Source organism: Chelonia mydas, chromosome 7 (assembly GCF_015237465.2).
Source record: "Chelonia mydas isolate rCheMyd1 chromosome 7, rCheMyd1.pri.v2, whole genome shotgun sequence".
NCBI classification, from domain to species: domain Eukaryota; kingdom Metazoa; phylum Chordata; order Testudines; family Cheloniidae; genus Chelonia; species Chelonia mydas.
Window position 1 is genome coordinate 35,216,511 of NC_057853.1, and position 18,284 is coordinate 35,234,794.

Consider the following 18,284-nt stretch of genomic DNA (forward strand, 5'->3'; position numbering starts at 1 on the left):
TTTCATTTTAACCCTAGCAATGAAATTGTCCTTTCTGTTAGTACAATCTACTTAAGACATTTATCTCTCTCTCTCTTTTTTTTTAATGGGTTATTTCCTACAGGAATGTTTTGCATTTCATTAGTATTTTAAACTTTGCAATATTTTAAGAAATAAATGTTCCCTTACAGTATTTTAAAAAAAATCCATCCAGTATCTGTATGCAATTCCTTGATATATTGCCAGTTTCTCTATTAAACAAAATATGTTGGTTTACGTTTTTTAGATATTGGTTAAATCTACGTCCTCTGAAAATATTATCTAGAAGTACAAAAATAATAGTGCATCTTAAGGACCATATTTTGGTTGCAGTGGTGCAATTGAAAAGTAATTCTGCTCTACTCCTTGCAATTACTCCAGATTCACACTATTGCTGATGAGATCAGAGTATGGCCCGGTATTACTAATGTTTATTTTTGCGGTGGTTCTTAGCCACTTGAAGTTGGTTTTGTTTATCTTCATATTTATTTTTTTCTGCATTAGTTCTGGCATCATTCTGTGAATTTTGATTGAAATAATAGTATCCTGTTCAGAACTTTATATGACTTGCTTTGTTACTATTGTCCTTAAATCTTTCACTGCTGCCAGACCACATGTGTTTTCAGTGGAACATCCCTCAAGCAAATGGAATAGAACAGTATTTGATTTTGTGTAGTGTATTTCATATTCTTGATTTTATAAACAAAGGAGTTACACACAGATACCATAGCACAGTGTTAGAAGACATGCCAAACAAAGTTATGTTGGACCACCCTGAAAAAAATGCATTTCCAGATCTCAGATTATCCATTGTGTGCTTGCCCCCAAAAGTTGTAGGGTGAGATGCATTCTCCACAAGATTAAATTGAGCAGGTGCCCTCCACCCCATCCTTCTGCAGCATTGCTGAACAATGTATAATTTGGAATTGCTTCCTTCTTTGAGCTGCTGCAGGGACAAGCTTTTTGCATCTGCAGCTATTGTAGAGTGTGACAGGCAGTCAACAAATTCTAAAGGACCACTGAATTTTTGGGCTGTGCGAGGATGCAGACCATAATTTATGGCTGAATTCTTGCACTGAAATCCTGATTCCACTGAAGTCAGTGGCAAAACTCCTGTTGACTTTTGTGGGTCCAGGATATCACCCAGGTTCTTGGTGTTTTTCCCGCTATCCAGGACAATAAACCTGAAAGGTGGAAGAAGGACAGAGCACTACGTTTTGCAGCTTCAGTGTGTTCACTGTTGTATGACCACTTTCATTTTTTATAAACACTTTTTGGCATGTCTTTGGGCTATAACAGCAAATATAAATGGCTTACATAAAAAGGAATGGATATAAGAGAGATCCATCTATACATAAGTAAATTAAATTCCCTGTTAATAAAAAAATAACCCCAAGAATTTCCTATTACCCTGCACCTTCTTATTTTTTTCCTATTAAGAATAAACCAAAATATGAACAAACTTTCAATGCACTGAGCCTCCTAAGTTGTTCTACCTGGATATGCAAAAGACCATAAGGAGAGAACATCTGATCATAAAGGGAAGCATGATTTAGTGGCCGAAAGCACACATGATTCATGAACTCTTCATTATATATATTCCTGGCTGCAACATAGTGTGGACTAATTACTTATACACTGTATGCCTCAGTTTCCGTATCTGTGAAATGGCATTAGTATTCCATTGTTGTGTTGTGAAGTTTATTAACGTCAGTAAAGAACTTTAAGGTTTTTGATTGGAAAATACTATAAATTTTAAATTATTATTTGCTAATTTGAGATTTGTATTCACTTACTGGTATAACCACTATTTAGTAGGCTTTTCTACTCAGAGTCAGTTCTCAAGGTACATAAAGCCATGCCATGGCCAGTTGGATTGAGCTGGAGGTCAGGGACGGTGTTGTTAACTTGGAAACTTTTCTGCTGGGAGTACTGGCTATGCCAGTGCACTCTGTGGCACTGTTGGCAGTGGTTTGTGAAAGAGATAGTTGGCAAATTAGAGAGCAGGTTAATGCGTGGCAAGCCAGGGTGAATCTACAGCACCCCAGGTCTCTGTGAATCAAGATCCATGTAGGGCATGGCTGTGGCGCACTGAAAGTTAGCATACTATACTTTCAAATGTAGCACGTTTAAGCCAAGCCACACTTTCAGTGCACTGTAGCAGCGTCCACATCAGATGTTACTGCATCACAAGATGATGTGCCTCAGAGTCACACCCCGGCTTGCTGCACAGTAGCTCACTATGTAGCCTCTCACATGACAATACGTGTTACTTTGCCAATAGTATTTAACAGCAATTTCCTCCCAAAAGCCTCACTTTTTTCTTCACTGTCCCACCCTCAAGAAATGTAGGCTTGTAGGCAATGTAGAACTGCAGGCTTTAACAATGTGTACAGTTTTTAATCTAGGCCATAGATTGGAATATAGGTGGGGGGATTTTAAATGTGTGATAAGGTTAAAAAAAATTCCCAGTACTTGAAAAATGGGAGAATCCACTCTTAAGTCTATCTGGTAAATATGTAAATGCCAGTTCTTCATAAAAGTATTCTGCATTTAATACACCCGAATGTCTCTTCTGAAGCATTTCAAAACTGTCATGCAATTAGAGAATATAAATGTTTGCTGCACTGTAGTATAAAAAGAAAAACACTTGTAGCAAATACCTACTGAGCTTGTCCTATTCTGGGAAGTCATTTAAAAAAAAAAATCTGTAACAGTTTGGTATGAGGCATGGTACAGTACAGACTTTTGGAGTGCTGCTACATTTAATCTGCTTGGACCCTTATAAAAATGCTCCCTGCAGAGCACAAACAGATACAAAAGTTTATGATACACTTGTCTTCTGCAGCGCTGGAAAAAAGGTATATATATTCTTTCACTGAAATCCAGTCTTTTTCTGTCTAGTCATGTGATATTCTTAGCCATCAATATTTATTAAATGGCACACTTCAAACAAGCCAAAAGCCCCAGAAGTGTGCCAACGTTGAGATTTTTCAAGTTATGAAATTTTGAGAGCGATTGTGGAAGGCTTTATGAAAACACTGGTTGATCTTAAATAAGAGGTTCACAACAAGTACTATTGTAATGATTAGAGAGGAATGATTGTGACCAAAATATTTTGATTACCTTGTCTCTAATGCCCTGGGCAGTTTTATTGATTTATTGATTTATTTATGCTTGTCATCTTTCATGATCTTTCCTCATCTCTGTATATCTGAGACTTCATCTTTGTATTCATCACTTGATATTTTACACATTAATCATTAAGTTAACTGTTTATTGGTTTGACCCTGCTCAGATATGTTCAAATGTCTCATTTTGCTTATCTCCTTTAGCATCCATTGCTGATGGTGCAAAGTGAAGCTGTGCTTCTGTGCACCACTATGTGCTCTGAGTTCTGTTGCCATTAGAAAAGTGGTGGTGTGAAACTGTTCTTCAGGACAGAAATAACTTTATACATATTTTTAATTTGTGGATTATGAAGCTTTATTAAAATAGATATGTTTGTAACTGTATAATGTGGCTTTTGTTTTTTCTTTTAACCAATAGAATGTACATCCTGCAGAAGTCAGGTTGCTTATTTTGGAAAACATTCTTTTAAATCCAGCTTATGATATCTACCTGCTGGTAGGAACATCACTTCAATATAAAGTTCAGAAAATAAGACAAGGCAAGATTACAGGTTTGTCTTCTTCCATTTTTCTTAATATTCCACATTCAGTGTGAATTTTTCACCTATAAGTGGAAAATTAAAATATTGTGTATACTGATAAGGAAATGGTCTTAAATTCAACTTAGATTGTTTTAACTTTCATAATCAAAATTACGATGAGATATCCTTTATCTCTCCCCTTTCTCTCATCATGCAAACACTTACGCATATGCTTATCTTCTGTGTAGGAGTAGTCCTATTAAGGATTAGTCATGTGCATAACTGTGAGCACATTTATAACAGTTTGCAAGTTTGGGACCCAGGTCTGTATTATTCAAACAAGTTCATCTGTCTTTCATATTGGGAAACATTTGAATTTTTAGTACATTTGTTTTCCACAGAAAGGCCTCATTCACTTTGTGAAACGCCTGATTTAGATGTTACTCCATTTTCTTGGCACATTAATATGAAAATTGGAAAAGGGTTGAACTAGCTGCATACCAATTTCAGAGGATGAGGAGATTTGTTTATAAGATACAGGTACAAGTACAAGACACTTGCAATATTGTTGATGGGAGTTATTTTAAGAAACCAGATATGAAGTAATGTATTCACTTAGACCTACTTCAGTTTTCTAACTGGCTGTATGGGGTACAGCAGCTTGGATTTCAGTTGCTCATGTAAAAAGTTCCCTTTACCAAGACCAAAATGTCGTTCTCCTTTAAGCAGGAAGGCAATTTTATGGAGGCTTCAGCAATGGGAAAAAAATATTATTTTATTCACCTAGCTTACATTATGCTTCATGCCTGGGTGTAGAAAATTGCTACAAAACTATTTAAAGCGCCGATTTAATGTGTGCTAGGCATCAAATAAAAAATTAATCAGTAATAATTAACAGGGTCCAAACAGTGACACATTGGCTTGTGTTGTTTCATATGTCTTCTTGCTTCATGTACAGAATTAATGATGCCTTCAGATCACTATGAACTGCAGCTTCAGAACAACATCCTGGGTCCTGAGGGAGATCCGGCTCGGCCTGTTGCCAAGCTGGATCAGGCAACATCAACGGTAACTGCATTGCAGCAGGGACAAATTAACCTAGTGCTGGGGCACAAAAATATCCTTTCTGTGGGGTGCTCTTTAGTTCAGCATTCAGTGCCTGATGTCAGAAGGCAGATTTTCCACTCTCTGCCACACACCAGGATAAAACTCTCCAGGCTTTGCCCAGTGGTCTGAAAATCAGCACTAGCTGACAGAGGTGTAGAAAGCAACATTGCTGTGAGTTCAGTCACAGCACTACCTCAAGATACCTTGACATGCTCCTAGAAATTAGGGCTTTAGGGCTGGAAAAGATCCATTACATTATCTTGCCTGTTACCTTAGTGGGAGGGAGGAGGAGGGACAGAGAGAGAGTGTGTGTGTTTGTGTGTTGTAAACCAGTATAATCTGGAAATGCTCACTCTTTTAAGGGAGGTAGCATTTTTTTGTCCTTCTTTTCAGGAACATGGAATCAGTTTTAAATAGCATGAAAGCAGCCCTAGCCAAAAGTTAGTTTTTAATGTTCTTCTTTCAAAACCTTTTAGTTCCTTTACTGAGCTTGCAGGTATTCGCATGCAGAGTGTTTCCAGATTACCAAACAGCACTATCTATGTTGTGGATCCTGGGTATTTAGGTTAGTATTTGCTGTTACTCTTCGGAGTGTTTATTTCTTTAACAAATTCTCAGACTACGTACCTGTATCAATGCCTCCCTGCAGTATTGGTGCATATGGTATCTAAGTACCTGTACCTGCTCACATATATAAATTGTAGTTAGCAGAAATGTCTTTTTAATAAGAAAATGTTTCATATTAAGCAATTTTGGCTTTAACTTGATTTCCTCTCTGTTTCCCCACCACTAGTCTTTAGCAATTAAAGCACATCTTTAAATGTTATGAACCAAAATGTTTGTGAATATATGATACATAATAGTTCATCACATAAATGGCCTTCTGGTCTATGCTGTTGAATGTTTTCTGTTTTACAGGATTTACAATTCATCCTGGTGACAGATGGGTCCTAGAAACAGGCAGACTTTATGAAATTACAATAGAAACATATGACAAATCAAGCAATAAGGTGTATTTATCTGATGTAAGTACAGTGTTAGCGTATGTTTCTATTCTGTGTTGCTGGATGTTGTGTGTCTAGCAAATCTGTAAAAATTTTTGTGGAATTAGCTAAGCAGCCCTTTACTTACACAGACTTGGAAAGTGTATATTTTTTGTTCTTAAAAAGCCTGCTGGGTAGCTCTGTCAGGGGACACATCTTAGCACATGTGACAGAAAAACGGAGAGAACATTGGCTGCATCTCTGCAAGTTTACGATAGAATGAAACTTCCAAACCAGTGCAGCCAGTAAGGATGAGCACCAAGTGTAGTTAGCAGACATTTTCAAGGTATTGAATCTTTTTTGAACCTCTTGTTAAAGGTGTTTCTTCTCTACTTTTATGGAGTAAGTTTACATAATTACACAGACATAGCCCCCCCCCCCCCCCCCCCCCCCCCCAGTGTAAATGCAACATATATTGACAGGAGGAGTTTTCCTTCCAGGGTAGGAGGAACACCACCACAGACACATCAGCTACACCAACACAAGCGGTCTTCTGTCGGCATAGCTGTGTATATGCTGGGCCGGGGGTGGGGGGTGTGTGTGTGTTGGCATAGCTGTGTTGTTCAGGGGTGTGGTGTTTTCACACCCCATACCACATAGCTACACCAGTGTAAGTTTTAACCCCAATTATGAAGAAATTTGTTGTTAGGGAAATAATTCATATATTTCCTTGCGTATTAAGGATGACAAAATAGAGAAATTGTAAATTGGAGGTTGTAAAATTTGAATTGATTAGTTTAGTGATAGAAGTAGTGCTGTCCTTTCCTGCCACATTACAGGTTGTTTTTGATGGAAATAAATTCTCTTAAATTTTGATAGAAGTGTTTTTGGATGCTAGTACTCTGTCCCATAGGAAACCAGTAAGATGATCTTGATGCAGCGGATGATGTCTGTCTCAAAGGGGGGGGACGGACCCTCTTTTATATGCCTGAATTTCAGATATGCTTGTTTGAACTATATATAGTTATACAATGTAACTTTACAACATTTGCTTACATTATTTATATGTCAATATTTTCAAACTTCAGTACCTCCGGTTAGGCATCTGAATCCATATTCATTCACCTACATGAGTGATCTGTTTTGGAAGTTGTCTGTGCTCAGCACATCTGAAAACCTTATTTAGCTTTCTGATCTGAAGCACCTAAACTTGGAACTTTTAGCTTAATCTTATTTATTTGTCTGAGAGGGAGGTTGGATATTTGGGGATTTATTTGTTTGTAAATTGACCATATATGTGTAGTGTGACTTTTTTTCTCTGGTTGGATTTTCTGATTATTTTTTTTTTAACAGAATACTTTTTTTGGCTGTCCTGAAATGTATTCCTCAATGTTGTTAATCCATTGCAACACATAAGCAATATATTTTAATTTCAGAATATCAGAATTAATACAGAATTGTCTGAAGAATATTTTGAGATTCTGAAATCCTCTCTGAATGGATCATATCATTATGTGAAAGCAATAAAGAAGGGTCAAACTATTATCGATGCTGCTTTAACATCTGTAGTAGATCAGGTATGTCTTACTAAGAAATGTTCTAGTTTGCTCATATGCTTAGAAAAATTATCAAGTACACACACGTCAGAATCTTTTTATTGGTATACTCCTCTGAAAGCAAAAATAGGAATTAAGTGACTAAACCACGAAAATACAAAATAAGAATAAAATAAAATACACAAAAATAAGAATATATATAAATGGACGAGGGGGCAGAGCCTGAATTCCTTACTTAAGCAAAACGCTCAACAAAGTGTTCTTGTTCTGTGTTTGTACAGTGCCTAACACAATGGGGTCCTGGTCTGTAGGTGGGACTCCTGAATGCTACAAAAATAGACAGAATGAATAATAGATGTTTTGCTTGAGTAAGGCTTGCAAGATTGATTCCTAATTGTGTGCCATTTACCTCTTGTTTAGAGTGATTGAAATGCACTGCTCTGAATTTCTTCCCTGGTAGCTATCCGGAATACGTGGGCATGGCTTGTAGCAGGGTGCTGCCTTAGGGCCCAGTCACATACTCTGAGTAAATGTCAAGGCTCACTACTGTGTATAGGGAAATTCTGACTCACTGTGCCATGTCCTGGCCCTGCTGTGCATGACATTAAATTTTGGGACACTTTCTGTCATTTGGTAAGTGATCATTAAATGCTAGAAAGAAGACCTGCCAAACATACCAGCCTACAAGCCTCTTAAAAACTAATATTGATTAAACTTTTCTGCTACCAGGCCAGTCTTGGTGGCTGCCAAATATGCAGCCACCAGGGCACTTCAGTTTGGAAGGGGTTCCTCCCCATTCAGCAATTTGGTTTTATGTCTGAAAGTTGATGGGGTTCAAATACCTAGACACATTTGTTCTCAAATCTTTTCCTAGCCGCTCCTTGAAAGTGATGAACCAATTCTACCCTCTGCTTCAGGCAGTCGGCCTCTCTCTGTCAGCTTCTCTGAAAAGGCCTCCCTAAGGTCTGCGAGAGTTGCAGTGCTCTCAGAACCCCAGCAGGGGGAATGACATCTTCATTGGGAATCATAGTCATGGAAGGCTCTTGATGGAAACGTAACAGCCAGTTTCAGAGTATGGTATTAACAATCCCTTCCTTGGGCATAGATGCATTATTCTCCACCCACAATCTGCCCCTTTCCGGCTGAACAGGATGTAGTAGGTAGGGGGCTGAGCAGGGTGTGAAGAAGGGTTATGAAGTACAAGGAGTGGAGAAGGGGTAAGTGGGCTCCTTGTTACTTAATTTGCCAGTAAATTTCCATGTTCATCTATGGCTCCAGAGTAATGACAGTGGTAATATTTATCTAATTTAGAGTAGGCATTGCTCCAATGAGTTGCTAATTTGCTCACAGGAAGTGCAGAGCTAATAGTAAAAAAAAAAAAAAAAAAAAAATGGTGCTAAATATATCCTTTTGTGTGTGTGTGTGTTTCCTCAGTAACCTAATTATAAATAAATACAGAATTTTCTTCTAAAAAGTGCTATGAATGTCATTGATAATTATACACGCTGTTATTATAGGATGGAGGTGTTCATACATTGCCTGTACCAGTACGAAACCAGCAAGAAGTTGAAATTTATGTTCCCATTGTCCTTTCTCCAAGCATTTTGACATTTCCATGGCAGCCAAAGGCAGGAGCCTATCAGTACACAATAAAGGTATGCTAAGGAAGCCATCTAAATGCAGGAAGTGTCACTCTGGCAGATTCAGTGAGGCCAGTAGTTGTTTGGGGAATCTGCCGCTACATATTAACTCTGGATGCTGCAGGCGTGTTCACGTTAAAAGTGTGTTTGGTGGAATTTCACTGGAGTTCAGTTGCACTGACTGGTAACTGCTTTAAAAAGAGTTGCACCTCTTATTTTTTGTCTCTGTTGGTACCTTTTAAAGTAAAGCATAATTACAAAAAAGCCAAACTTAACGATAATTGAGTGTGACAGATTTCAGGCAATGAGAGAGGCACTTAATTTATTGCAAATAGGTTCCCTGAATTAGTTGGCATAGTGACTGCCAAGAAGCCATCTTAAGATGAGTGAGCAACTCCGTAGAGCATTGATGTTGGCGTTCTTCATTCCCTGCCTATCTCCCTGGCTGTACCAATAACATGGTTATTGGAAGGGAAAGGCCAAAGCTGTCTTTACAGTAGACGCAACAACAGTGTTTTTAAAATTCTCCTTTCTTGTACTCCTCCTGTCCTTCTCATGCTGCCACGCTTGCCAGGGCATCCTATTAAACCAAACCAACTTTTGAATGTGCTCCACTGGAAGCAGAGTTTACAAAGCAAACAGTATTTGTTTTGTTTTTCTCCAGTTCAGACTGTATTCGTTTTGTTTTTCTCCAGTTCAGACTGTATTCTTAAATCAGGAACCTTTTTGTATACTGCTTTCAAAATCTGAACCCTTGAGATGGTTGCTAAATGAAGATTCCCCAACACATTTGGCCTCAAAAATATTACATGTGCAATTCCTGTCTATACACTTGGCATATGTGTATGCTGAGAGATGAGTCTTTTCTCTGATCAAACTGTCCAGGAAAAGATACGGAGCAGCCTACATATGGTAAAACAAGAGATTTGAATGGCTTATTTTTGCACTTTGTACAGGGCCAAATTCTGCTCTTCCACAGTGGTGTAAATCTCTGGAATAACACCATTGACTTCATTGGCTTCAACTGGATTTTCACTTGTGAGAGACCAGAATTCAGCTCATACTCAGTTACCCTATACATAACCACATAAAAACGCCCTGCACTGTTGCACATTTCTGTTACAACACTGTAACTCAAGTTGGTTGTCCCCCGTGGAGAGTTGAACATTTGGCGCATGCTCTTTCAAAATGGTCCTTTGTTTCTTCTTTTAATCTTTTTTTTTTTTTTATGCCATCGTGGTAGTTAGTGCAACATTAAATGTCCAACTGGTTACAGTGATTTTCATAAAAAATAAATCTTTAGATGTTCTGATTTGATTTCCTTAAATTATAATGTGGGTCTACTGACAAGTTTTACCTAATCTACATTTACAGCAGCATTGTATTAATTTAGATGGAATAAAGGGGCCTAGAGAGTCACGGGTTAAAATGATCCTGACTGTCCAATGGTAAACAAGGTTTGGGGTTTGGTGTACAGAGACCTCAGCCTGCTTGGTACCATGGCAAACAGGCCATGACAAATCCTTGTTAATATTTTATAGAAAATACAGAAAAGGAGGAGGGGGGAAGGTGACAGCATTTGAAATGTAAAATATTGAATAAGGCTTTCATTTTAAACATACCCCCTGTTCCCTTTCCCCTTAGCTGGAGAAAGTCGTCGTCTTCCTTTCTTTCTTCCTTTCTTCCGCTTTTCCTGGTGAGAGGCATGGAGAGTAGGAAGGACCAGACCTCCTTTTCCACAACAGGTTCCAGCGCCTCCTGGGGGATTCTCCAGCATTCCCAGGCCAGCCAGGAGATATAATCCCTCCAGCGTGTCCTGGGTCGACCTCGAGGCCTGCACCCAGTGGGACGTGCCCGGTAAAGTTCCAATGGAAGCCCCAAGTGGGCATCCTTATCAGGTGCCCAAACAACCTCTCCTGGTTCCGCTTGATCCAGAGGAGTAGTGGCTATACTCCGAGGCGCTCCCATATAGCCGAGCTCCTCACCTATCTCGGGAGAGTAAGCCCAGCTACCGTGTGGAGAAACCGCATTTCCGCCACTTATGTCCGCGATCTCGTCCTTTTGGCCATTACCCAAAGTTCATGACCATAGGTGAGGATGGGGACCTAGAATGACCTGTAAACAGAGAGCTTGGGCGAGAACTCAGCTCCCACTTCACCATCATGGATCAGTACAGTGCCTGCATTGCTGCTGCACCAATCTGCTTGTTGATCTCACGCTCCCGTTTGTCATCACTCATGAACGAGACCCCTAGATACTTGAACTTATGCACTGGGGCAGCTGCTCCCCCCTCACCTGGAGAGGGCAGTTCACTTTCTTCTGGGAGAGGATCTTGACCTCTGATTTGGAGGGGCTGATTCTCATCCTAACCGCTTCACAGTAAGCAGCAAAACATTTGAGTGAGTGTCGGAGATCACAGTCTGAAGAAGCAAGAAGGCCAACATCAGTTACAAACAGCAGAGATGCCACCTCCGAGTCCCTCTACCGGATGCACTCCATAGCTCAGCTGTGCCTTGTTGTCCTGTCCATGAAAATCACAAACAGCGGTGGTGACAAGATGCATTCTTGGTGGAGTCCAACGCCCACTTAGCACAAACTCGACATGATGCCAAGAATATGAACGCAGCTCTCACTCTGAGAATAGAGGGACCAGATAGCATTCAAAAGCGGCACTGACACCTCATACTTCCACAGCACTTCCCACAAGACATCTCGTGGAACGCGGTCATATGCTTTCTCCAGGTTTATAAAACAAAGGTAAACCAGATTAGCAAATCCCACGACCCCTCACGTATCTGTGAGAGAACAAAAAACTGGTCCATTGTTCCATGGCCGGGACGGAATCCACATTGTTCCTCCTGAATCCAAGGTTCAGCTAGCAGGCGTAACCTCCTCTCCAGCACCCTAGCATAGGCTTTGCCAGGGAGGCTGAGGAGTGTGATCCCCCTATAGTTGTAACACATCCTCTGGTCTCCTTTCTTAAATATTGGGACCACCACTCTGGTTTGCCAGTCCGGAGGTACTGCACCTGCCTTCCATGCAACATTGAACTGATGCATGAACCACGACACCCCAACATTGTCCAGGGATTTCAACATCTCCAGGCGAAGCTTGTCCACCGCTGCTGCCTTACCACTACGAAGGAACTTTACCACTATATTGACCTCAGCATCAGAAATAGATCTGATCTCACCGGAGGTATCCGGCGCTGCCTTCTGGAAGGGGGGGCATTTCCATCGACTTGAGGAGTTCCTCAAAGTGCTCCTTCCACCTCTCGACAATCTCCTTAGTCGAAGTCAGTGTTTCACCACCCTTACTCAGTACAGCCTGGGCAATGTCCTGCCGACCCCTTCAGAGGCAATGAATGGTTTTCCAGATAATACCTTTTGAGGCCATCTGGTAGTCATTATCCATGGTCTCTCCATACTCCTCCCAAGCCTGGGCTTTTGCTTCAACAACTGCCACAGCTGCAGCATTCTTAGCCAGCCAGTATCTCTCAGCCATATCAGGAGTCCGGTTTGTGAGCATTGCTTGGCAGGCCTCCTTCTTTGACTTGACAGCTTCCCTCACACTGGAATCACCAGTGGTCCTAGGGTTGCCACCATGGCAGGCACCAACTGCCTTACGGCCACAGCTTTTCGTGGCTGCCTCAGTGATTGAGGTCGTGAACAAGGTCCACTTGGACTCAGTGCCCAAGACCTCACCCAGACTGCAAGATTGGTTCTTCTCCTGAAAGTATTTAGAAAGGAAAAAAACACATTTGACAGTTTCTTAGATGGTATTAAGGATAGTAAGAACTGTCCTTTTGGGGAAAAGACGTTAGTTGAGATGGGCTGTTGTTATTGCTGCTACTGTTAAAGTGCCAATTCCTAAGAAGACAAAATAAGAAAATACACAAAAAGGGAGAGAAAAAAACAGCAAAGATAGAAAACGCAGCTTCTGTCTCTGATGTTAACTCTCACTTGTGATCTCACTGCTGGAAAAACACAGACATGGCACATGATCTTAACAGCCATTCCAAGACCTGGCAAACTAGTTACTAGCATTGGACTGTTTAGGACATTGCTTTGAGCTGTCTCTTTCTGGTCACAGGTGTACAGCAGTGTTGCAAAATATGCAATCTTCCTGGCTAAGCCAGACTCTTATTAGACCAAAGGAAAAAGGCGAGAGATGGGAAAAAGAAGAAATAAGGTAGGGAAGGAAAAGGACACATTTCAAGTGGGAGGAGACAAAGTGTGACATCCCAAGTGGTCATCTCTAAGGATTAGGATGAAGAAGGTCGTGGGTCTGAGGAGATGGTGAGGGTGGCAGCCAGGATAGTGAAGCTCACTCCAGGAACCAATTTTTCTCCCAAGTCTTTCTTTAAGAACCCCAAAAGGAAGTGATGGGCGGAATAGCCCATCTCCTCATTATTTTGTCCATCAGTTAGACCTAATTTCAGACACGTGTATTTTGATTCATTGATTTCTGGTCCTCTGCTCCTCATGTTTACCGGTCACAATCTTAACACAATCCTTGTATTATAACAACAGTCCTTTTTTCTTTTTACTAAATCAGTCTTTCCATCTTGCTTTTCCCATCAATGCTTGTTGTAATAGGCTATTGTGACATTTCATGAATTTTCACTTCTCATGGCTGCCCTCACAATTAGGGCAAATTTGTAGGCTTAATTATCACAACAGCAGTCAGTGCTCAGTTACAACTGGTTATTAATTACGGTAGACAGTTTATTATTGCCGTTCTTGTTTTCAGATCAGTCTCCACCTCTTGCTCAGTGCGTTTCGGACCAAGCCCTTTTAAGTCAAGGAATAAACTCCCAGAGATTTTGGTGGGCTTTGGACTAATCCCAAAGTTTGTTTAATCTCTGAAAAGTGTTTCTGCCCAAATAGCATCATGGGGGTTCCATGTTTATTTTATGTCACTGATTTCTTGATTTCTAAACTGGCTCTGAATACATGTAAAAGAGAGTTTAAACATCATGTTACTTTACTTACTTCAGGAAAGCCAAGTGTCAGCCCTACAAAGCTAGGAATCTGAAAGTCAAGTTGTGTTTTTTCTGGTTTGTGCATCATCAGTCATCAGTAATACAAATTGTGCAGGTAGGGCCCAGTTAACAAGTCCGTGGATGATGTGCAAGTCAGGATAGAATCCAGTGTGTTCTCCCTGAGCTGTCCAATAGTAACTAGAGTAAAAAGTAGCAACACTTTTTTTTTGGCTGCCTAGTAAGAAGATGTCACTCTGCATACACATAAGAAGGTAACATTTTTAGAGTCAGGTCTTCTGACTATTTTAACTGAAGCTCTGTTTATCCAGATATACCTGATGTCTCCAAAGCATTTTGAGTAAATAATTCTGCATTATCCTAAGGAATCTGATCTTTCACCCTTCTAGACGGGGCCTGTTTCCCCAAGTTCCATTCCAACTGTTGCCTATTTGGCCAGTAGTTTTTCATTTTTTTCTGATGATTTTCCGTTAATAGGCCATGCGGAAGCTAACGAGAGAAAAGGAACTACCATATTAAATCGCCGTCTCTTTGATTCCTTTGGGAAGAGTCTACTTGCATGTGTCTCAGCTGTTCCTCCTTTTAGACCTATGATTACTGCCCACACGAACCTTGTTTTTCATTTTACTTGGTTTTCATCCGTTGAATTGTGAAACTGTTTATAGAAGATGTTTATTATGCTACAGAAGTTAACCCCCACATAATTTGAAGCTTCTTGCCATATGACATTATTCTTTTTGCATCTCTCATTATGGAGCATTGTCTCACAGATTGACCATAGCATGTGGAGAGCGGCACCTGGGTGATAGAGAAAAAGATGTTTTTTAAAAAAATGCAAATTATTCTCAGTATCTTTTGCTGTGCAGCACAGTGTTGCCACAGAATTATTTTTATAACTTACCATAGTGCAGTTTAAAAACTATGAATTCTATAGCAGTGGTTTTCTTTATATAAGAATGTTACAGATCGAGAATGACATTGTTACTTCTGATGGGGCAAACTCGGTGGTTCTTGACTCAGTGTGAATGTGGAACTTCAGCAGATAGTATTCTGCTTTGATGCCAATAAGCTACAGAGTTACCATACTACTTAATGGGCAAAGTCATTCATCTCTCTTGTGACACAGACCATAAGACTGAATAATTAGTTGTTCCCACTTGCTCCGCTAAACGAAACTAAAGTTAAAATCCTGGCAATTTATCTTAAAATCCTTCATGAAGTGGAAAGCTCTGATTCTTGGGAATGGTGCCTTTTGACTTGAATATCTAGGTTTGGCAATGATTGAATCCTTAGAGAGCCTAGCTGAGGATGTAGCCTACACAGTGTACGGGCCTCTGTATTGCCCAAGGTAAGTGTGGGCAATCTATGTTGCTACCTGTCACTTACTCCTGATGGATAAATTCCTGGAGCAGTATGTATGCTGGATGTACAGATACAGAAACATCTGCTAACATACCCTTCAGGCTAAAAATAAAGATGTGATGGCAGCAAAAAATCAGTTTTTGTTTCCTTTTCTCTGCCCTCTTCTTTTGCTTTTTAGACTTCTTATTAATTCCTATTGGTAGAATCCAGTTGCCATAGTACAGTAGGTTAGCTGCGCTGAGACCTAAAATCGTCCACTTGACTGTCTTTGGCTTTCAGCAACAGAAAATTAATCGGAGTTTTGAAAAATACAGCAATCACACACGCTGAGCCTCTGTTGTGCTGACTTGTGAAATGATATGCTGACGGCAAGTACTATTAATCACAGGGATCTTTGAGCATTAGAATTCTGCAGCAGTGGTAGAGATAGGCGTTTAGATTAGCAGCAGTGATGAGCAAAATGTACATGTGTGAAGAAATCTGAAATTAAAACGAAAGAAGGGCAGGAATCTGCTAATCCCTGGCCTTGCTGATTTAAAGTGTTGGGGCCTCAGTTTCATTGTATTTCAGTGCTAGCATTCTTAACTCTACTCAGTGTGTCTAGCATTTTATGCAGTATGTCCGAAGTTTGGGTAGATGGTAACCAAGAGAACAGGGCACCATATTAATACAAATTAAATATTTTTTCCTTCATGTTTTAGGCTCACGGTGGAAGTGGAAATTTCAGTTGGTCTTATTCTAACCAGGCTGTTGCTACAGTAACAGTCAAAGGAGTCATGACAACTGGAAGTGATATTGGTGTCAGTGTTATACAGGCAAATGATGTTCAGAACCCACTGCACTATGGAGAAATGAAGGTAAACAGTATTTTCTCTGGTCACTTTTGAAAGTTGGCTTTAGCGGCTGTAGAGAAGGCAGGGAGAGCGGTCAGTCAAGGAGCAAAGTGTCTCTAAAACCACAGTCCCTGGTCACATGTCCCATAGAATTCTGCGTCCATGCCCTGTGGCGGGCAAGTTGAGTCAGAGCTCACGCTACTGGTGGCTCCTCTCAGACTGTCTCTTTAATTACTATTTTAATGTCTGTCCCAGCGATGAAATTTAGCCTGTCCTTTTACCTCCTCTCCCAGGAAAGGCTTTTCCCAGTTGAATTCTTTATGTTGAAAAAATAACACACACTTACTAGCTGCAGGCCAAGCAATTGGCCCGATAACCCTAAGTAAAAACACCTGTTTGTTTTCCTGCAGAGCCTCTGCCAGAAACAGTTAGTTTGTTTTCCCCTTGTGTTAAATGATAAAAGATACCATCCAGGTGGATGGGCATTTCTCAGCAAGGATAGAAAGCCAGAATTTTACAAAATCCCACATGACAGACCCAGTTGAGCTCCAGATCCCAAAACAAGCTAAAACTGTGTTTAGAAAAGACACCATGATTACTTCTGTGGGTTATTGCTTCACACGGATACAGGGGACAAAAAAATATATCTGTCAGGAGGCATTTGGAAGCATTGGCCACCTCTCTGCAAACCCACAACCATTCTTACTGCTTTTCCAGAATAATCATTGCTTGGGGTAGTGACCTAGTGGGGGGAAAAAATCTAGGAACAAGCATCGCAAGCTACCTACAAGAAAATCTCTGACAAGAAGTGGGGGAGCAGAAAATTCCCTACTTGATGCTTATGATGGAGCTGCATGAATTTAAATACTTCTTCCTAGCATTTTTGCAGCTTTGGAAGTTTTCAGTTGGGGGAACTTACATGGTGCCCTGTTCCTTAATGGAGAACTGGCCACTGTCTTTAAGTAATCCTGAACAATAAACTGATAAAAAATAAATTGAATGGATAAACCATATTATTTTATTTTATTTATTTATTTATTTTACAAAAGAGAAGTCAGTAGCCCCAGTTGTTCTGGTCAGATTCTAACCTGGGTAACTGCATTCTGCCTTCTTCAAAAACGGTGTTGTTTTTCACTGTATTCAACTGTTGTGTGGCATTCATGGTGCTCTTAGGAATACAGGCAGCCCCAGTCTAGCATGGCACGTAAGTACGTGCTTAACTTTTTAAGCTGGATTGGGGCCAAAATGGGCATACTCTTATCTGTATCAGCCTCAGTGAAATTCAGCCTCTGAAGCATGAGCATGACCTGAATGCAGGCTTTCGAAAAAGGCAGAGTAGAAGTACAGCTTTAAAAAGCTAAGCATTGTAGAGAGAACCTGAATTGAGGGGTAAAAGCTTGCTCCTGAACTCCAACAGTAGAAGTAAGAGATGGTGGTTGAGAGCTGCAAGTTTGTGTGTGAATTATTTGACTATTTTGAGACCTGGAGCCTGTATATTTGTGTACAATACGGTCATAAATAGAGAACTCCTCACCTGGAATATGCTTATTTATGCCAAGCAATGAGAGACCCAGTCTGGCAAGCAACCTTTCACCCTTACATCCAACTGAGAGTCTTGTTTAAAAAAAAAAAATTGCTGTCCATCTCCAGAAAAGGTGGCAGTTGAGTTTGGAAGAACATTTGTAGACTTGGAAGAGTGCACCTGCATAACAGGTGCATGGATATAATTTAGCAGCTGATGTGAAGTGAACTGATAGGATTAAAATTGCAGACACTGGTGACCCAAAATGCCTAACCGCTTTTATGACCTCCTGTATCCAGCATAGCTAAAATCCTGCAGGTTCTACATTGTACCCTTGTTTGCTTCAGAGCTCCTTCGGGCAAGAGTGTGAGAGAGTATGTGCTTGTCAGACTCTCCAGTACTGTCCTGTAATGAAAAGAGAGCTATTTAAGCAGCCAGACTTTTGTTTGATATGACTGTGTTGGGAAAAATCTTTCGAAACAAAACTTGCTGGGTAAAACTGTATTTGCACCAGCTTTGCAGGGTGCACCAGCTTGCTTTTAATGTATTTTAAGTTAACTACATCAATTCTACAAAATGTAGTTTAAATGGACATTAAACATAGTGTTT

General features: G+C 40.3%; 1 protein-coding gene across 3 annotated transcripts in view; it reads left to right on the forward strand.

Annotated features, from left to right (window-relative positions):
• The window catches only part of NUP210 (nucleoporin 210), a 117,693-nt gene that overhangs the window by 34,977 nt on the left and 64,432 nt on the right, over positions 1-18,284 (forward strand). For all 3 annotated transcript variants that reach the window (XM_043551061.1, XM_037904076.2, XM_043551060.1), the window contains exons 6-12: positions 3,568-3,700; positions 4,629-4,787; positions 5,274-5,342; positions 5,696-5,802; positions 7,197-7,337; positions 8,834-8,971; positions 16,022-16,177. In XM_043551061.1, the coding sequence (XP_043406996.1) occupies positions 3,568-3,700; positions 4,629-4,787; positions 5,274-5,342; positions 5,696-5,802; positions 7,197-7,337; positions 8,834-8,971; positions 16,022-16,177 (903 nt within the window). The remainder of the gene's footprint in view (positions 1-3,567; positions 3,701-4,628; positions 4,788-5,273; positions 5,343-5,695; positions 5,803-7,196; positions 7,338-8,833; positions 8,972-16,021; positions 16,178-18,284) is intronic.